This window comes from Callorhinus ursinus, unplaced genomic scaffold (genome assembly GCF_003265705.2).
Source record: "Callorhinus ursinus isolate GAN/ISIS: 27379988/994484 unplaced genomic scaffold, GSC_fseal_2.0 scaffold4, whole genome shotgun sequence".
NCBI classification, from domain to species: Eukaryota; Metazoa; Chordata; class Mammalia; order Carnivora; family Otariidae; genus Callorhinus; species Callorhinus ursinus.
The window spans coordinates 138,184,435-138,203,390 of record NW_027397066.1 but is presented as its reverse complement, the minus strand read 5'-3'; the positions used below and the strand labels follow the sequence as shown (position 1 = coordinate 138,203,390).

Sequence of the window (18,956 nt, the reverse complement as noted above, 5' to 3'; positions counted from 1 at the left end):
TTTTTGCATTTCCATTTGCATTTTTTTACTTTTATAGTTTGTGCATGAAAAAGGTTCTACTTTACCTTTCATCAAACTCTATGTTGAAGATATACATTTAACATTTTTTTATTGTTTTTGTCTTCAAATAAAGACAGCTGCTTCAGAGACATTTGAAAAGGCAAAGAGGGGAAGCAGCCTGGGTGGCTCAGTCAGTTAAGCATCTGCCTTTGGCTCAGGTCATGATCCTAGGGTCCTGGGATTAAGCCCCGTGTCAGGCTTCCTGCTCAGGGGGGAGCCTGCTCCTCTCTCGCTGTGCTCTCGCTTGCTCTCTCTCTCTTTCTCTCTCGCTCTCATATAAATAAATCTTTGAAAAGGCAAACCGGGAAGGGAGATGCAAAATGATTGCATCTGGCGTACATAATTAATGAAATTCATTTATAGTGAGTGTGGAGGAAAAAATGATACCAATTTATCAGTTAGATTATTTCACAGGGAAAAACTCTGCTCAAAAAAAAAAAAAAAAGAAAGATCAAAAGGTGACGAAATTACAGGAATACAAAATGAAGGCCAGGCACTGAGAAAGACCCAATGGACAGTGATGAGCATTGAGAAAGTTGAAACACATCCACAGGTGAACACAGCCACATCCACACAGGTGAAAATGCTAATGATGCAGCAGGAGAGACCTCTTTCAGTTCTAAGGAACTGAAGCAGAATTATCATACACCAAAATGGAATGTGTGAATATGCATACTTGAGTAGAGCAGAGATGTATACCATAGCTCTATGAAGTATCAAGTTTTATATATAGAATTTAGATAATACAAGATATCTGTGGTGTTGGTATAGATGTCAGAGTGGAGGTGGGGCACAAACCATTCTTAACACTTTCTGTCCTTCCAGTGAATAAGTATACTGGGTACAGACTGCAGATGTTCACTAATAGGGTTAACACCTGCAAGTTTGTATTTCTGTTAAAATATAAATGACAGCAAGTGGAAATCCTTTGGTTACTGCATAACTAAAATGTTACAAGGGCTACTCCTGGAGAGAGACAAATCAAAAAAACAGACTCTTAACTATAGAGAACTAACTGATGGTTACCAGAGGGGAGGTTGGATGGGGGAATGGGGGAAATAAGTGAAAGGGTTAAGAGTACACTTAACGGTGATGAGCACTGAGTAATGTATCGAATTGTTGAATCGCTATATTATACAACAGAGATTAATATAATACTTATGTCAACTACACTAGAATTAAAATTTAAAAACCTTAAAAAATGAAAAACAATTAAAGTAATGAGACTTTCAAGCTTTTTATAAGACATAGGAGGGGAAGGCTGCTCCTAAACCTGGACAGGAAGGGAACAGGAAAACAATTCACATTTACTGATAAGACATAGCACTTTTCCAAAGTGTTCAAATATATAAGTCTATCAAGCATTCATGAATTTGTTAACTTACTAGGGAATGAGAAAAAGCAAGTGAAGTAGAATTGGAAAGTTATTCTTAGATCTTTATATTTTTGGTTTATTTTAATATTTCTTTTAGTGAGTATTATAGTAGTTGTGATTATTGTAAAGAAAATTAAAAATAGAGAAAACTATTCTAATTTAAACTTAATTACCTGCCTAGATATTCATTATTTAGATTTTGATACATTTCCTTCTAATCTTTTTTATGCATATAATTTTTAATAGGATTATACTACGTTTTCAGTTATTTCTGTTAATGACAAGGTATAAAGTTCATACACATAACTTTTGGAAAAAAACTTATTTTTGTCTAAGCGGAAATTCTGTTCTATCAAGATTCTGAATGAATAAAAGTTTTTATGATTTTATTTTTATAAGATACTTTAATTTGGGTCCACAAAACTGTGCTTTATGTTCTATGATTGAGAAACAGATGGTTGGAACAATGAAGTGGTATAAGAATCATCCTGGACATACTACACACTAGGAAAATATGAATTAGAAAGAGGAAGTAAGAAACCACATTATTAGTTATATATTTGTCATTCTACTGCTAGGTGGAAAACTATATTGCAAATATAATTACTACTTGAGATAATTATGTGTTATTGGTAATTCTACTGCTATTTGGAAAAATACCTTCAAATATGATTATGCATTGAAATATCTCACATCCAGAATGTGAAACTACTTCCTTCTGTTTTTCAAAATGACTGTCCCATACAATGTAGCTAAGTTAAAAATTAAATCACAAACATGATGGTTTCTAAGTGGTACCTGTGATGACAAACAAATGTTCAGAGGCCCTGTAGATAGATGAATCTTGAACATCTGTCCCGAGAAGTTTTAATTAAAACCCTAAAGCCAGTTAGTCTGTCTTTTGCTCCCATTGTCCCGCAGTTCATCCCCACCTCCCTTACCCAACTTAGTGAAGTTTCACCAACTTTACTTGTATAGTATCTCTTGTTCTCTTCCTCCATTCTCCCAACTATTAGTCTGGTTCTTGTTCTTACTACTATTGATTTTGACTATTATAATATTCCCTTCTTTTTCTTTCAGATCTTTGAGGTAACAGAGCCAGATTAATCTCACTAATACTCTTACTTTCTTACTCAAATTTTTTAGTGAGTTCCCATTCCAACTGAATACACTTAAAGCTATTTATGTGTGTGCCTGTGTGTGTGTGTGTGTGTGTGTGTGTGTGTATTGTGCCAACATACTTACTTGCCTGTTCAGAAGAATTTATATGCAGAAGCATATTTCTCATTCATTCAGTGCTTTCTTGGTTATCTGTAAAAATTACCTGTTCTGTCAATGATCCATGGCAACTTGAGAATTCCTTTGATGTAAGGCTCCGCCAGATAAGATTAATGAGTGGACAAAAAATGGTTGAGAGTGAGGTTACAAGGATTCAGAGACTTAGCAATCACAAAGAAGTGCTATCACAAAACCAATTTGAATTAAGAATCTCTGCCACATGCGGAAAAGAAAAAGACCGAACAGTTATAATGATTTTTCTGGTAGTTCTGTTATGATGTAAAGTCCAAAAGCCATACTCTGTATCTGACCAAATAGATTTCTTTGGTTATATCTAAACAGAAAGCAAATCAGTGTATATTATCTGTCCTTTTGTTTTCCTGTCCCATCAGTCAATGCGTGCAGCTGATAACTTTAAGAATATCTCCTTAGGAGTATCTCTAGTTAAAAAAAAAAAAAGAAGTATCTCTAGTTTAATTTTATCAATTTTTTTAAAGATTTTATTTATTTATTTGAGAGAGAGAGAATGAGAGAGAGAGAGCGCACATGAGAGGGGGAAGGGTCAGAGGGAGAAGCAGATTCCCTGCTGAGCAGGGAGCCCGATGTGGGACTCGATCCCGGGACTCCAGGATCATGACCTGAGCCGAAGGCAGTTGCTTAACCAACTGAGCCACCCAGGCGCCCTAATTTTATCAATTTTACAAACAAGCCAAAAAGATCTCAAGGCTGACATAAAATGACTGTGACATGGGTGAGAATGTAGAGAAAATCGTTACATCGGTGTCCTCATTCAACATTTATTATCTATTTATTCACCTGTATGTCACCAAAATTATAAGGTAGGATCTGAAAAGATAAATACTACAGGGGGAAATTGATTCTTTCACCCAGAAGTTAGATTGTACTCTGAGCTCACTAACAGAGTAAGGACAAAGCAGCAAAGTAATGGTTAACAGGGGAGGGATTATCCTGGAAGGGCAGAATCCATCTTTAGGTCTCTTCTGACTTGGCGGATTTGGACAGTTTGAGTGGATCCTACGACTAATGAGAAAGATCTCTTCCGTGGTTGGGTACACGTGGGGCTAGGACTCTTGGGGCTATCCATGTTAGGACGTGGGAGAGAAATCTGATATACTCCAAGATCCCAAAGAAACTTTCCAGAAAGTCCTCAAAGAGGACCTGGCCCCTCATGAGACTGAATCCATAGGCTATGCAGGACAGACGAGTCACTGTGAGAATCTTTGAACCCAGTCAGTGTTTAAACTCCTGGCATCAAGAGGGTCAAACCATCACCAGAGGTGACGGCAGCTGCAGGAAGAGAAATTCAGACGGAATCTTCCCAAGCCATTGCAGCTCACACAACCAAAATACCTAGAAATTCAAGTAAGAACTGGCCTCCCTGCTTCCGTTATTGGCGCAGCAAGGTGATCATTGTCTTTCTCCACTGTTTTCCATCTGTGTGAAGAAAATGTGGCTGATGAGTTGCAACTTTATATCAGCTCCAGGATCAAGTCAGCAGCCAGGGACACTGTTATGTCATTGTCTTTGCAGTTGATCATTCCCTACAGCTCTGTGCAGACGGTCTGAGGTTTTGAACAAGTCAGTGATGACAAATTAGGGCATGAAATTAAACTCAGGAAGTCATGCTATGTACCAAGTTTTTCCAGATTGAAGATATTCCTTTCAGAAAACAAAACACTTTAAAAAATCACTTGTGTGTGAAGAACTGTCACTCACCTGTAGATGTCAAAAAGATTGTCTAACAGATTCAGAATGACCGATCTTATGATTCCAAAAATTGTATTAGCTATCCACAGAATATTTTTATTCTTATGTCATAATTGTATTTTTAATTAGAGTTTTCAAGATCTTCTTAATCTCAGGCTGAATGGTAGGTAGCTTAAAGAAAATTTGAGAAATCTGATTTGTAAGTTTCTTTTCATTCCAAAAATGTATGCTGATTCCACATCAGTAAGAGTTGGTGGAAACATTTGATAGTAAGAATAATATTAAATAGTGTCCATCTTCTCTGCTTATTAAGTAAGAGTTACTTCTCCTTTCTATTTGCTTGACTTCCTCTGATGCTCAGATAGGATATAAAATTGGTTCACCTCAGTTTGGTTCCTCAAATGCAAATTAAAGAGTGCATGGTATATGTAAGGATCATACACTTCTCACTTTAATTGTAAGTGAATTTTCCAGAAACATAAACACAACACTGGTACTGGGTAACAAGTTCTGAGAATTGCCAAATCATCTCGCTAAGCTATCTCTTTTGATCTCTGCTTCATACATGTTTAAATAATAGCATTCCCAGTCCATTTCTGGTCCAGTAATTAGCCATCTTTACCCGACTTTTTAACACTCTTCTCACTTAAATTACTCTTAGCATCATACTGTACAAAGAAAATCCTACCCCCCCAAAATTAATAAACCTAGAATTTATCTAGGTCTTAATACCAGAACTTAAATAGATGAAATAATTAACAAACAACAAAGACCAGATCTGTGTAGTATAGGATTTAAGAACAATGAAATCTCAAGAAATGGAGGGAGCGTTGTAGGGAAAGAAGATCTAGAGCCTGTTTCATTAAGGGTGTGAGTCTTAGAATAGCTTAAATTTAGATGAGGTATTATCAAGAGAGGGCAGATATCACAGGTACGAGATCATATTTGAGGAAATTCCCAGAGGCAGATATTCCCAGAGTGCAATAGGTTGAGGAAATAACCATCTCAACATTGATTGAAAAAATATTATTTAACCTTTATCGATCACTTAATTTAATCTTAATAAACAATCCTATGAAGTGTAGACACTACTATTTTCTTACTTTATTGATTAAGAACTTGAAAACACAAGAGATTAAGTTATTTAACAGACATCGATAGGCAGAACCATGATTCTAATGCTGATTGTACTTTTAACTACCACACCAGTGTTTCCCAACATTCTTCACATCATGACACGTGTAGAACATGATAACATTTCTAAATCAATGAGGGTTAATGGACAATACAGTCAGTACCCTTTACCTAGCCTCCAGGCTGATAGAAATCAAGATCTTGGCATGAGGGGAACTGATCTGTGGCAAAACCCACAGCTTATCAGGTGGCAAATGTTGTACCATGGTACTATACCTGTATGTTGGGAAGTAGTGCGAAATACAGTAGGAGAGGTAAGATAAATAAAAATTATGAAAAGTCATATGAAAGCCAGGTGAAGTCATTTGGATTCTATTTGACTGATGATAGAGTTCTTGATGAGTAACAGTATTTTAAGAACCTCTGAATAACTGTGTTTTGAGAATGATTTGAAAAAAGCAACATCTTAAAGACAGTTCATGTACCTGTTGGCCAGTTAAAACTACTAGGAGATGGTAGTAAGAATGAGAAGAAAGAAGATGCGGAAACTGAGTCTCAAGTAAATGGAAGGCTCCAAGATAAGGCAAGCTGAGAATGGGATACTTATGGAATGGCATCTTGGGGAAGAAAAGCTAGTTTAAGAGACGGTGAGATGTAGGAAGCTTTAAGTGGGAAACCCCATTAATGGAGTTAGAGAACTAGCTGAAGTTTCTTGCTATCAGAGAGGCAGAGGTTGGTTTTGGAGATAAGTGTTTTAAAAACCACAAGCCTAGGAGTAATGCTGGAAGTTGAAGTACAAAACTCCCAAGACAAGCAGAGGGGAAATGCTGACAAAGAAATAGTGGCAGGAGGGAGGGAGTAGAAATCAGTCTGTGGGAAAGAAAAAATAATAGAATTGCAACATTAGAAAAGAACTTTGAAGTCATGTTTTTAATTACCCTTGCATGAGCTCCTTTTACACTATGCCTGCCATATAAATACCCTACTTATATCTGAGTACTTTCAATGATGGGAAATTTGCACTGTCCTGGGGTAACACATTCCATCTTTGGAAAGCTCTGGGTGTGTGTGTGTGTTTATTTTAGGGAAATTTGTTTCCTTTAACTTCTATTCATTGGATCTAGCTGTGGAACAGAACAAGATCAGCTACCATTTCATGCAACAGTTTTTCACATATCTAAACACAGCTGTCACGTAATTTCCCCTTCCTTGCTTTTTTCTCCCCCTCCAAAATGTGAAATATGGTAGTCAGTAGTTCTCTGTATTTGTCCCAAAATTACTGCACTCATATTTTATTTTTTATTTTTATAATTGATGTATTAACTATATTAGTTTCAGATGTACAACAATGATTTGATATCTGTATGTATTGTGAAATGATCACAATAAGTCTAGTTAACATCCTATGCTCATATTTTAAACGGTGTCCCTTTGACCTATAATTTTGAATTCATGGAAGAGACTTAGCCATGAATTCAGATCTTTTGAATTCTATATTATTTCCCTGTTATCTCTCACCATGATATCTCACCTACCAAATCTCACCTGTCATTTCTTACCTTCCCAGGCTCCAGAATCCTGACATCTTTGGTCTGTTCTCCATAAGTAGTCACTGTTTGATCCCTACAATCATCTTATATGCCCTTCTAATTCCACTTTTCCCAACTTTAAGGCTAGTAGTCACAAAAGCTACAAGGGGAAAAGTTTCAAGAAGGAGGGGTTAGTCTACAATAAAAAAAGAAAAAATCAGGAAAAATAAAGAATAGGAAAGGTTTTCAGACCTGACTGTAAGGAGGGTGTTGGGGCCTTAGCAGAAAACTAGTCTCAGTGGTGAGGTAGATATCCCGTTCTTATATCACAGTTCTTTGAGGTCCTACAAACTGAAATGCACACATGAAAAATTGAGTTTGCTTTTATAAAAACACGTAATGCATTGCATTTATTAACTAGCAGCAATTTTTGTTGATTTTATTGATCACATATATATTGGCAATAATACCTTTGGGATAGTATTTACATTTTGTAATATTTTCTCATATATCCTATTTGGGCCATACAATAGCCATGTAACATTTCAAAGATGTGAAAACCAACTGTCTGAAAACTTATCTGAGGCCACCCAATATAGAGATCTGAATATACTCCCTCACCTAGCTTTCCTTGAGACTTGTCTAACTTGACCAATGTGGGGATTCAAAAGTGTCAGTAGCTAACTCCCCTGAATGGAGTCAGAATTCATGACCTTGGCCTTACAAGCATTGGCTCTAACCAACTTACCAAAGTAGCCGTTAAAAACAATTAGTGCAAGACTGTCGAATCACAGACCTGTACCTCTGAAACAAATAATACACTGTATGTTTAAAAAAAAAAAAAGGAAGAAGATAGCAGGAGGGGAAGAATGAAGGGGGGGAATCGGAGGGGGAGACAAACCTGAGAGCCGATGAACTACTGAGAAACAAACTGAGGGTTCTAGAGGGGAGGGGGGTGGGGGGATGGGTTAGCCTGGTGATGGGTATTAAGGAGGGCACGTTCTGCATGGAGCACTGGGTGTTATACGCAAACAATGAATCATGGAACACTACATCAAAAACTAATGATGTACTGTATGGTGATTAACATAACATAATCAAAAAAAAAAAAAAGAGAGAGAGAAAAAAAACAAGCAATTAGTCCCAGTACAGCAAAAACAATGGCATAGGTAAACAAAATTAATAAGAGTAGTAGTAGTATCTTATCATCCCATGATAAAATTAACAAATATTTGCCTATAACGGGCCAGGTACTGCACTTTTTCATCTCCTTTAATCCTCATGACACCATAAGAGGTATTTTTAACCTCATTCACACATGAGTAAACTGAGAACGTCTCCAGTTTACTGGAGCAGAAAGCAAGCATGTGAGCCAGGATTTGGTTTGTTTGTGAATCTCAAACACCAAATAATTTCACATTTAAATTTTTTTTCCTGTGACAGTAGGGGGAAAAAAGGACAACAAAAAGGATACGGAGTCATCCATGAAGGATATGAGTATGCTACACCTAGACAGCCTTTGTCCCATTTTGTCCCACTTTCAACATCTATTCTTCACCATTGTTGTAATTTCCAGTCTCTCAAACCCGTCCTCTCCCCATGATACATTAACCACAAGATGGCTTCACTCGCCTCCCAGCTCGGAGTCTAGATCTTATGACCAACTGTTTTCACAGTGTTCTTTGATGCATCAGAATCTTCACTCCTTTGTCCTTCTCATTTCTGACTTAAGTGATCTCACGATGCCTTAGATTGTGCTACCAGCTGTAGGCTTGCGCTCTGAGTGCTGAACGCTGCTGACTCAAGGCAGTGTTAACAGCGTCCACTGTAAATTTGTGCTGTCTAATCTCACCAGGGACCTCACCACGGCTCCATGGTTCTAATATTCATGCTTGGATAATTTCCCATCACATGCTCCAAGTGGCTTTGCTAATTACTGACAGCCTTTCCAATACCTTAACCCCATGCCTCCCTGCCTTCTGTGGAGCAGACACATGGTCTGCTGTATTTCGCAAGATAAGAAGCCCCCTCCCCAGACCCAGCTCCTGCAATTCTCATGTCTCCTTCACTTACCCTTTTCCCTCTACATCTTGCTCACAGGAAAAAAGCATCTGTTTACCTCCCATGTATTTTTCCACCTGTCCAAAGATACTCCTCTGCTAAGTTCCTTTCCTCATACTTTCTTGATTTCTCAAGAGCCTTCATTTAACAGTGGGGCATTCTCTCGCCTATTTATTTTTTAAATTCACCTCTCTGTGGCACCTTCAGTTCCGCTTATGAACAAGCCCAGCTTTTCCCTGTTAAAAATAAAATGAAATGGAAATTAAAAGTAAAATTGTCTCTAATCTGCTATTCTTTCACTGCTATGCTATTATTTCTCAAAAGGAAAGAGAAATTATATCTGTTCACTCATTTACTTGAGCATTAACTTCTCATCCACTTTCAGTATGGTTTCCACCCACATGGATTCTAATCATTTTTAGGTTAGGAAAGTTAATTCTGAGAATGAATGCCAAACTCCACAGCACGAGAATTAGTTTTGAGTAAAGATTAACATCCAAATTAAGCCATCACAAACATAGCTGTATCCATAATTATTGTGCTTAAAGATTATTTAGTTGGAGATGGGTATGGAGAAAAATGCAGGCACAAAAGTGAGGAAATAGATCAGAAAGATTTGCCAAAAGAAAAGGGGAAAAAATGGGGTGCCTGACTGGCTCAGTCAATAGAATGTGCGACTGTTGATCTCAGGATTGTGAGTTCAAGCCCCACATTGGGCATAGAACCTACTTTTTAAAAAAATGGGAAAGGCAAGGCAAGGCAAGGGGGAAAATGGCATGGAATATGGGAAGAAAGAGTTAAGAGGCTGTCTGAAAATTATAGGAATGACTGCCTTTAGGAGTTACATATCATAAGTGGACTTTGTTGCCACAGCTAACATGGATAACAAGCAAGGTCCTGGACATCTCTATGCATTCTGCAGACTGAGAGTCTCCCGTCTCCTCCCCAGCATCACAATATTGTTTCAGATTCTTAATATCTGGATTATTGTAGTAGTTGTCCAAAAGGGGTATCTACTTCCAGATTCTGTTCTCTCCTTCTCAGTTCACACTACATGCTGATACTGTTGTCTGATTTTCTTTGCATATAACAGGACTAAGAAAATGTGAATGAATGAATAAATGAATGAAAAAAATCCCAAAATTACATAATCACTATGACCCTCACAAAGATTTCTTTCTAGTGATAAATTACTAAAAGAAAAAAAACTTATGTAGAAAAAATATATTCTACCAGAGCCAAGAAGCCTTGACAAGGGAGGGGTGGGGAGCAGTGGAGGTCATTTTAAGATACATAAGTCCAAAACCAAACCACACAAAAACCTACTTTTGTTAAAACTCAAACATTAAGGAAAGGACTTTAAGTATGTGCACACATGCACACACATATACACACACAAAATTTCCAGAATTTAATTTGCCTAATACTATTTGGTGGCCTGCTTTTCACTTTTCACTAGAAAGCTCGAAGTTATATGGAAGTAGAAGTTTATTCAATTCATAAATGGTGAAAGTCTCAATACATACTGAGTAGACTATAAGAAGCCAGTTAAAAGAGTAAAATGTCAAAAAATTTGTGAATTCAGCTTGTTCTTGTCAGTAGGTGATAAACACCAATGTCAATCACCAATAATTTTATAGAATCACTCAGTTCCCAAGCCTTAATTTTCCATAAGGTAAAAATGCATTGAAATTACAAATATTTTACAATGCAATTTTATTATTAAAATCATTTTCTCTACACAATTATTCTATTGGAAAAAAACATGTATATTTTTATTACTGTGTTTTCATTTATCATTCAGCAATTGTGGGTAGTGTGAAATATATCAGCTTAAGAATTGTTTAATTCTTTTCATAATGGCATCATCACATTATTTTTTATTTCTAGTAGATATTTGAAGTTGTTATTTAGCTCTTAAGTTCATGTAGAACAATCTCAACATGATTCGAAAAAGACTCTTGGGGTCCAACTCAAGTTGGATAATTTAGAAAAAAATTCAAAATGCTAAAATCATGTAAAAATAAATCTTGTGAAATGGGGATGAAAATGAACCAAGCTTTTGATTTTCCCTTTGGGAAATAACCGTAATTTTATGAAGAAATGAAATTGCTGGTGGTGTTTCAGGTAACAGTTTTAGCATAAATTTTTAAAAATGAATCTGTAAGATATAGGAAGTTGGACTACAATCAGTAAACTGTTCGGGTCAGGCTGAACCCGGTAATCAACAAGGTCTTTGTTTAAATCTGCTTATGAATAAATTACTTTTTTCATGTCAGTAAAAAAAAAAAAAAATCAGAGCCTCAGAATCATCTTGAAGCTGTGCAGCATTTGATGTGATTTTTTTTAGTAATAATTATCAGATGGCATTAATTGCAACTTTTTCTTTTTCAATTGAGAAGTATTGCCACTCTCCTTGCAGACTGTTCATGGATCAGCAGGTTTCAGTGACAGGCCAGGAAGGACTTTTGTTTTTATTGTGCCCTTCTCTGTGTAACCTTTGTTTTATTGTTGTTGGTAATAGTCATATATTGTCTTTAACTCGGAATCACCATTTTTTTTAAGATTTGTTTCTTTATTTGAGGGGGAGGCGCACTCACATGTGAGGGGAGTGGTGGGGGGAGGGACAGAGGGAGAGAGAGAATCACAAGCAGACTCCCCGCTGAAAGCAGAGCCAGAGGTGGGGCCAACCTCAGGACCCTGAGATCATGACCCCAGATGAAACCAAGAGTCAGACACTTAACTGACTAAGCCACCCAGGCACCCCAGAATCACCGTGTTTAAGGTGAGGGTAAGCAAATATTTCCTGTAAAGAGGCAGGTAGTAAATATGTTAGTCTCTGTGACCATATGGTCTTTGCAGCAACTCTCAATTCTGCAGTTACAGTGCAAACACAGCTCTAAACAATACATAAACAAATGTGCGTGGGGCTGTTTCAATAAAACGTATTTACGAAAACATGCCACAGTAAGAATTGGGCCATAGTTTGCTGACTCCTAACCTAAAGGAGTATTCTTTGTGTAGAGGCAGAGAGATTAGAGATTCAAGGACATAAGAAATATCAACCCCTCAGGCTATATAAATCATAAGGTTTCAATGGCTCCAAAAATAAATATTACAACCAAATGAAGTGCTACAGAAACCCAGTTTTGCTTTCTCTGGTTGCTCTTATAATAAGTCATAGTTTGTTGATGAAACAATTCTTCTATTCAACAAACATCTACTGAACATCTATCAGGAGTCCAATTCTCTATTGGTAACAAGTGTGATACAAAGTACACTAAGCCCAGATTCCTAGGACCTACACATTATTTGGCGAGAGGAGATACTCTGGACTTTCATATTAGAATATGAATAGAATAGAATATGAACAATGGAATTCAGATAATTTTTAGTTTTTCCCCACCACGCCAGCCTTTTATATGTGGTCTTACATCTAACACTACTACTTCCTACCTCAGTCCAGGAGGGAAGAAGGACTCTGCTTTTGAACTTCCCTGTGCCCTCATCTCATCATATACACCCTAAGGACTTTAGAAGTCAGCACTCCTTTCTGATTATATTATTTTTACTTAAGAAAAAGAGATTCAAAATACTGGTGTACTGTGTCATACTTCTTTATTTTGAGGTTAGGGAAGGGCTTGGTTTCAATTCCTGTATCTTACTGCAGTAACAATTAGAGCATTTCATTTCCCCTGAGGAGACAGCTAAGATGGACAAGTATGTTTTAAAAAATCCATTCTTTAAAACTCATGCTTCTGGAGGATAGGGCATATAGACCTAAAAGGAAAGAGCAACAATTCAAACATTCTTTAAGCCTGCTACTACAACTCAACTCAAAAAAGAAATTTTATAGATAATTTTTTTGAAATACGCCATTCATACTTTTCAAGATTTCAAAAAATATTTCCAATCAAATTTATTAACAACTTCTAACAGCTAGGCAAATCACAAGAATTACTGAAGTGCTAAGATTTGAATTCATTATCTTGAGTTATGAAAATCTTATCTAATGAGGAAAGCAAATTCTTTCTTAAAATTTGTAAATGAGAATAATGAAGATTTCATAGACCACAGTCTATGACGCTTGAATTCATAGTTATTCAGTAAAGTAGTTGAACTCTGAATTCTTTGGATGATGTAATAATTAACATTTAAAAAAACAGAATTTACTGTACTTGAACAACTTTATGAAATCAGTTACCTTTGTAACTTTTAAACAATAATGATTATTGACAGTTTGGGCCATTTGTTGTGACCAAATATGTGTGCGTCTTCCTAGGAAAATGTAGTATTTCCAACCTGAAATTTTCAATATTCACTTTATTCTTGTTAAAGAACATGTTAAAATTTTTCATAATTCTTCCACATTGGGAGGATACCATAGGTACTAAATTATACACCATGCTTCTATAAAACTGTCATCACAATAAAACGATAAGATTAACAGATTCAAACATTCCTTACAATGCCTATAAATCGCAACTTTTATATATGAATCAAGCTTATGCTTATAGACACTGACCTAGTAAATAGATTAAGCTGGGGATATGGCTCAATAGTTGTGCTGTTAAGGGCGCCTGAGTGGCTCAGTTGGTTAAGCGGCTGCCTTCGGCTCAGGTCATGATCCTGGAGTCCCAGGATCGAGTCCCGCATCGGGCTCCCTGCTCAGCAGGGAGTCTGCTTCTCCCTCTGGCTCTCCCCCCTCTCATGCTCTCTCTATCTCATTGTCTCTCTCAAATAAATAAATAAAATCTTCTAAAAAAAAATAGTTGTGCTGTTAAAATCGCATTAGTATAGGAATGAAATGATAGTACATTTTTGAGGTACCAGTGTCTAACAGCTAATCACATGAATGTAAGTAGCAAGTGGAAGAAAATTATACTGAGCCTAGATTCAGTTCTAGATCAAGTTGGAGTGAAATGTGCATGCTTTCTAATTCTTAGGTTGCAGTTTCTGATGCAGTCTGGTATGAGCCAGGAAGGAAATCTACAGGTGAGAAATGTCCTCTGGGAGATCTCATCCTGACTGCTGTGTCCTTCCCCAGGATCTGTCACTGTGAAGGAGATGAAGAGAGCCCCCTCATCACACCCTGTCGCTGCACAGGCACCCTGCGCTTTGTCCACCAGTCCTGCCTCCACCAGTGGATCAAGAGCTCAGACACGCGCTGCTGTGAGCTCTGCAAGTATGACTTCATAATGGAGACTAAGCTCAAACCCCTCCGGAAGGTATGGTATCTGCAGGAATTGGTTTGAAAGAGAGCACTTGCAATGCAGGCATGTTTTAAAAATCCATTTCTTTCCCCAGTAGAATTTGGTAACATGCTAATATCCATGAAGAGTACGTGCCTTGTGTTGGGCTCAATATGTAAAAGAGCCAAGTGTTTGCAAATAATCCTTCATCTCCATTTTATGTTCTAGGGCCTCTGATTTTTATATCATTCTTCAAAATCAAAAAAAGGATGTGTGTGTGTGTGTATGATGTATGTGTTGATCTGTGCATCATTATATATATGTATTGATACTTATATATATGCAAAATAAATATGCTTGTAATTTGGTGTGAGAACATTATACTTACTGAGGTCAGTTCCCCGGAAGATTAGGATAATAGATTACATTAAATAATATGAACTCATCTAATTTCCTGAAAATCGGGCATTACATAATAGAAGAGAATGTGTTCTTCTATAAGGTGTGAACTCTTTTTTGGGTTTGCCTTTATTTGAGAATTTGGTGTGATAATTCATAGAAATTAGAGTAGATAGAAAAAGTATTATTTTCCATATTGTGCATCGAGCTGTAAGAGAGAGGAAAGTATATTTTTAACTACAAACTTGATCTTCAAATTCCTCACTTATATTTTTCTAAAGAATGAAGGTAAGAATATGAGTCAAATATAGTTAGCATCGCACTCAAAGGGAGCAAAGATAACTTGTGAAGGATACAAATGAAAACAATGAGCTTTATGTAATTCATGCCCTATAGCTGGGGCCCTGGGTTTTAGCATGTAACTTAGCTTTTTACCTAACTGCAGCCTTACATATACGGATGCCTCAATTTCCAAAGGAGAGTATGGAGACAGCAATTTAAATAATGATCCGGCCTAGAGCTGCTTTTTCATTTAAATTAAGTGCAAAGCAAAAGTGGATGAAAAGAACATTGCTTAGAAATAAGCACAATGAGCTCCAGGATGAGGAGAGATGTAAGGCAAACAAGAATATTCCAATAGGAATCTGATGGGTTGCTGGCCACTGCAATTCTTCGTTAATTCTGTAAATCATGGAGAGGGAGAATAGCATTCCTTGCTTTCACACAGCCTTGATTTTGAAAGTGTGCAAATGGTTTATAGATGTCAGAACTGATGTACAAAACGCCTTTGGGCTATGCATTGTTTTTTCTTAACATACGTCTTTTCTGTAACTTGAGTGACAAAAGGTGACGCTCTGTTCCTCTGGGTCCCAGAGCAATCAATGCCAGAAATAGAAATGGGCCGTTACTCTCTGCCCTTTGCTTCATCCACTGCACAGATGCTGTGTGATGTCTGGAGTAGCTAAATAACACATTGCGCTCTGTGATTCTGTAAATTTCTCTTCGTGCCCCTCAGGGACCTACAAATTGTTTCACAGTGTCTGTATATTTCTCCATGGGTTTCTTTTTTTTCAACTTCCATCTATATAAAAATGTTCATTTCAACTTTGTCGAATGTAATATTTCAGTTTGAGAGCAACAGTCTAAGATAATAAGATATTCAGATTTTCTCTTCTCCCTACTATCTATCCCTCCCCCATTTTTGTATAATAAGCAATACATGATGCTGTATGGAACTTGAAAAGTCTTATTCAACCTTCCGCTTTTGTGGAATCATCCCTTATAGACTACTTTGATCCCTTCTCAGTATTCCATCCCTGATAATTTACGACCCTATCATGAAATCGTTTCTTCTCAACTAACCTATTTATAAACCAGAGACAGGCAGTGAATATGTCTATCTTTTTTAATCTTCTTAATAATGAATATGTTGTGACAACTTAGTGGGCACCTACTAGCTATCGATTAATGAAATACCCTACTTTCTTTTTAAAAAACATTTCTTTTGTCATAAATATTGATGAAAGAAAGCATCTCAACATCCGTCATTTTTAATAGCATTTCTATATCTACAGAGGATGTTAGAATCTAATCCAGAGGTTGCTTCCCGACAGCCCACAGATGTGTTTTATTTGACCCACAGGGCTTAACATTTGCAACAGTTGCCAGCATTTAGATATGTGCGTATTTCATGTAAATCCCACATATTTGTATTTGTTTGAAAATCACAGTATCTAGCTCTGTTGGGACCACATTCCCATAGGACATCGTCTAAGGGGTAGCTAGGTGGACCTAAGTGGTGACTAGCGCCTGTAAAAGGCTGTTTGCTTTCAAGGGCCCCACCTCTCTCAGCCCTCCCTCCGTCTCTGATCCTGAGACCTTGTGCCATCCTCACTCATCTGAATGCCTTTGTCGCTCCAGAGTAGGGATCTGAATTTTCAACTCCTGGTCTAACACGTGAGTCCCGGACACAAGAAACATGCATTCTGTCCCTGCCTCTATGACTTATAGGTTTTAAAAACCTAGAAAAAGTATTCCAAACTTTTTACTTTCTCCTTGAAAACTGTGGGGCATTGGCATAATACTTAAATGGCAGTATCCAAAATGACTTCAGATTCTGAGGTGACACGAACTATGCAGATACGAGGCGTTTGTAAACTGTTTTAGATGGCTTATTTTGATGGCACTAAGATTCATCAACAGTTTTGTTTTGATAGTTTTTAATTGGTCATGACAAATGACAGGTATAGCAATGCTTAGAATATATACGAAGAACATCCCATTAATTGCTCTCAACTCAGTAATTCCATTATAGTTTATAACGTTCTAAAGACCAACCTCATGAAACAATTAATTTAGCTAATCATTCTGAATTTCTACCATTAGCCAATACAGGCAGGGGATTCTGTTTAGATGAAATGGCTTCTTAAAGTGGAAAGTTGCAAATCTTCATATTCTGACGAACCTCGGGGCTTAATAATCCCTAAGGAGATCAGTAAAACCTTACTTCATTAATCGCTACTATTACTACACCAAAATCTTCAGTTGGTAAATTCATCAAGTACCCTAATGTCTCCAGAAGAAAAATCTTTAAAATTTAAATAAAATCAAGGGCTTCTTTGAAAAAAAGCAATTTCATCACCTTTAAGCCAGCAGCTCACCTACTTTTATAACACTCAATAAAAGCCCCGTGAGTTACCCAGGGTCAGAAATAATTCTTAGGATCCAGAAAGTCAAAATGATAAAAATATACAAAGCAGTACAATTTGGAAATACATACAGTATCAATTAGGAAGCATAAAATCTTCTCCTGTTCTGAAGCTGAAGAATTGCATGAGGTTCAGATTTGAGTCTGAATGGGAGAGACCAGCTGCTGGATATGAAGCTAAGCTTATGAGGACAGCAAATGGTACCGACAACTTTATGCTCTCCTCTAAATTATTTCTTTATATAGTTCCTCATATGCAAACCATTTGACAAATATATAATACAAAATATTGAGCTCTATGCATCCTTTTGTTCCTTGTCTCAGTTTTAAATGAGACAGTGAATCAATTACCTTGGCTTTGGTAATGATTCGACTGAACCATATGCACTTGTCATTTTGTAGATCAAAACAGTTGAATATTGGAACGTTCATAAAATTTAAGTTCTGTGTGAATTTATTAAACCAAATAAAAAGGAATAATCATTTTTGGTATTTCTATACTTCCACCATAATGACTTCCAATGCTTTAGTTGAAATATCTACTTTAAAAAAAAATGAAGAACTGTATTTGACAAATGCTATGTTAATTCCTTCCTTTCCCCTTAATTTGATGTAACATTTGTCTTTCAGAAGAGCCAGTGCAAGTTACCATAGCAGGCCTACTGCCCAAAGGTTATTATTGATTCTCCACTAATCTGGAGATCTTGCAGTTCATAGTCTTAAAATTGGATAGGACAGAGAATGTGGTCAGATTCCTAGCTAGGGTCTGCTGGGTACTCCATTTGAATAACGCTGCCTCATCATACATAAGAAAATTCAAAATGCTTCATTTACTTACCATTCTGGAGAATTTGCAATTTTACTAATACAACTGTCATATACTGAATTTTAACTATGTGCCAGATATTTAGAATATATCGATTAACTTTTATCTTCCTTACAACCCCATTTCATGTAGGCACGTGAAGCCTATTTTACAGATGAGGAAAATGAGACACAGTACCAAACTTACTTAATATCGCACACCCCAGAGCTCCCTGATTCTAGAGTTTGTGCCCATTGTGCAGTGCCACGCTGCCGTAAGTGGCTGACAGTCTCTCTTTAATCACCAAAACTTCAGTTTTAATTTAGACCATTTCTAATGGAAATCTTTCAAAATAAATCTTTCTGAAATAAAAATTTTTCTAAAATCTTTCTTCTTAAACATGGATGTTTTACCCAATGTATTTTCTTAGTACTTAGTTACATCACTATGTATACATCACTCATTTTGCAGGTTGAAAAACATTACTTCATTAATGTTACTAGCACTGAAAGCTGTTTATCTTTGTTAACTTTCAAAATAAAATTCTCAGTTATTTTACCAGCAAGAATGGGTTTAATCAGGAATAGCAGAGAATTGCAGTTTGGGTCAAGCAAGCTACAGCAAAACCATAGGCAAGTCCAGAGAACAAAGGAGAGAAATGCTCTTTTGTAGATGAAAAGGGGAAGTC

The 18,956-nt window shown here is 36.7% G+C and overlaps 1 protein-coding gene and 1 long non-coding RNA gene across 7 annotated transcripts in view; one reads left to right on the top strand and one right to left on the bottom strand.

The window, feature by feature from the left end:
• MARCHF1 (membrane associated ring-CH-type finger 1) overlaps nt 1-18,956 on the top strand; it is an 858,143-nt gene that overhangs the window by 787,945 nt on the left and 51,242 nt on the right. For all 6 annotated transcript variants that reach the window (XM_073892451.1, XM_073892452.1, XM_073892454.1 and 3 more), the window contains one exon: nt 14,213-14,393. In XM_073892451.1, the coding sequence (XP_073748552.1) occupies nt 14,213-14,393 (181 nt within the window). The remainder of the gene's footprint in view (nt 1-14,212; nt 14,394-18,956) is intronic.
• Nucleotides 1-18,956, bottom strand: part of LOC141372666 (uncharacterized) — a 190,286-nt gene that overhangs the window by 148,683 nt on the left and 22,647 nt on the right. The gene's annotated exons all lie outside the window — the stretch shown is intronic.